Genomic DNA, 1,401 nt, shown 5'->3' on the forward strand with positions numbered 1-1,401 from the left:
CACATGCACACACACAGAGACACAGACACACACACAGACACACACACACAGACAGACACACACACAGACTCACATGCACACACAGACACACAGACTCACATGCACACGCACACACACACGCAGAGACACACACACACACACGCAGAGACAGAGACACACAGACAGACACACAGACACACACACAGACTCACATGCACACACACACACACACACACACACACACGCAGAGACACACACACACACGCCCGCCTCTCTATGCAGAGGGTCTCTCTGTAAAGTTCAGCGGTGAATTATTAAAAGCCGTTAATCGGAGCGGACCGGTTCTGGTTAATTGGTACCGGCAGCAGCGGGTCGGACCGCAGGAACAAACCCATCAGATCCACTGGTGGACGGATGGAGAGCAAAACGTTTTCCCACGTTGTAATTTAACTGATGGTTCTTCTTCAGCAACATTAAGAAATTATTGACTTAAAACAAAAGTTTGAAWTTCGTGAGAAAAACTTTTCAAATTTTCTTCAAAATAACTTTGTAATTTCTGAGCTACAAAAGTCGAATATTTGCAGAAAATAAAAACTCAGAAATTTTTAGATTAAATTTCTGTTAAAAAAAAAAACAGAAAATCTTTGAGCTCAAAGTCAAACATTTGAAAGAAAAAACTCTGAAATTTTTATTAAATAATTTTGTTCAAAAGTCCAAATTTAAGGAATTATTGACTTAAAACAATCTCCTACTTCATGCTGAAAAGTAATTTTCCAAAAAGCAGATTGGAAAATTAAAKTTYACATTAGAATAAACTGTTTTGCTTCGTTTCTGTTTTTCTGCTTCGTGCTGTTTAGTTCCGCGTCCTGAGCAGCTGTTTGGTTTCTCTCTGTTGCCGCCTGTTAATTKTTCGTGTTTTTCCCACCAGAGAACGACAGACCCAGCTCTCTGGGGTCAGAGGTCATCGACTTCAATGTTCCTCTCACCACCACCTACATGAAGCAGATGAAGCTGCACTTCCTCAACAGCAGCAGCAGCAGCAACAACAACAAGGTGGGTTCTGGTTCCMGCCGGCGCCGGTTCTGGTTGGGGCCAATCAGAGAGCAGGTCAGAGGTCAGAGAGGTCCACTCAGGGATTGTTGGTGAGCCAAACCAGGAATTAACTAAACTCCTGCTGGTTTAAAGGAGGAAAAGGAGAATCTGTGTTTTTAGTCATCCAGAATTTGTTTTAGTATTTTATTTACCATAAACACAAAGTTTACAGGATGTGAGATAAATAATTGGAAAACTGATGTCGGTTTGTTTGTTTTTGTTGCAAATGTTCAGATATCAAAGGAAGTATTTAGGAACAGAAATCAACATCAATATAAATATAAATATTTAACCTCAAACTAAATATTTAACATCAAACTATATATTTAA

The 1,401-nt window shown here is 40.0% G+C and overlaps 1 protein-coding gene across 1 annotated transcript in view; it reads left to right on the plus strand.

Moving 5' to 3' along the window:
* Window positions 1-835: 835 nt before the first annotated feature.
* The window catches only part of LOC103461913 (nucleolar protein 4-like), a 73,887-nt gene continuing 73,321 nt past the window's right edge, over window positions 836-1,401 (plus strand). Inside the window, exon 1 of the mRNA XM_017309436.1 lies at window positions 836-1,032. Coding sequence (XP_017164925.1) covers window positions 976-1,032 — 57 coding nt within the window. The 5' untranslated portion in view covers window positions 836-975. The remainder of the gene's footprint in view (window positions 1,033-1,401) is intronic.

This window comes from Poecilia reticulata, linkage group LG2 (assembly GCF_000633615.1).
Source record: "Poecilia reticulata strain Guanapo linkage group LG2, Guppy_female_1.0+MT, whole genome shotgun sequence".
Lineage (NCBI taxonomy): Eukaryota > Metazoa > Chordata > Actinopteri > Cyprinodontiformes > Poeciliidae > Poecilia > Poecilia reticulata.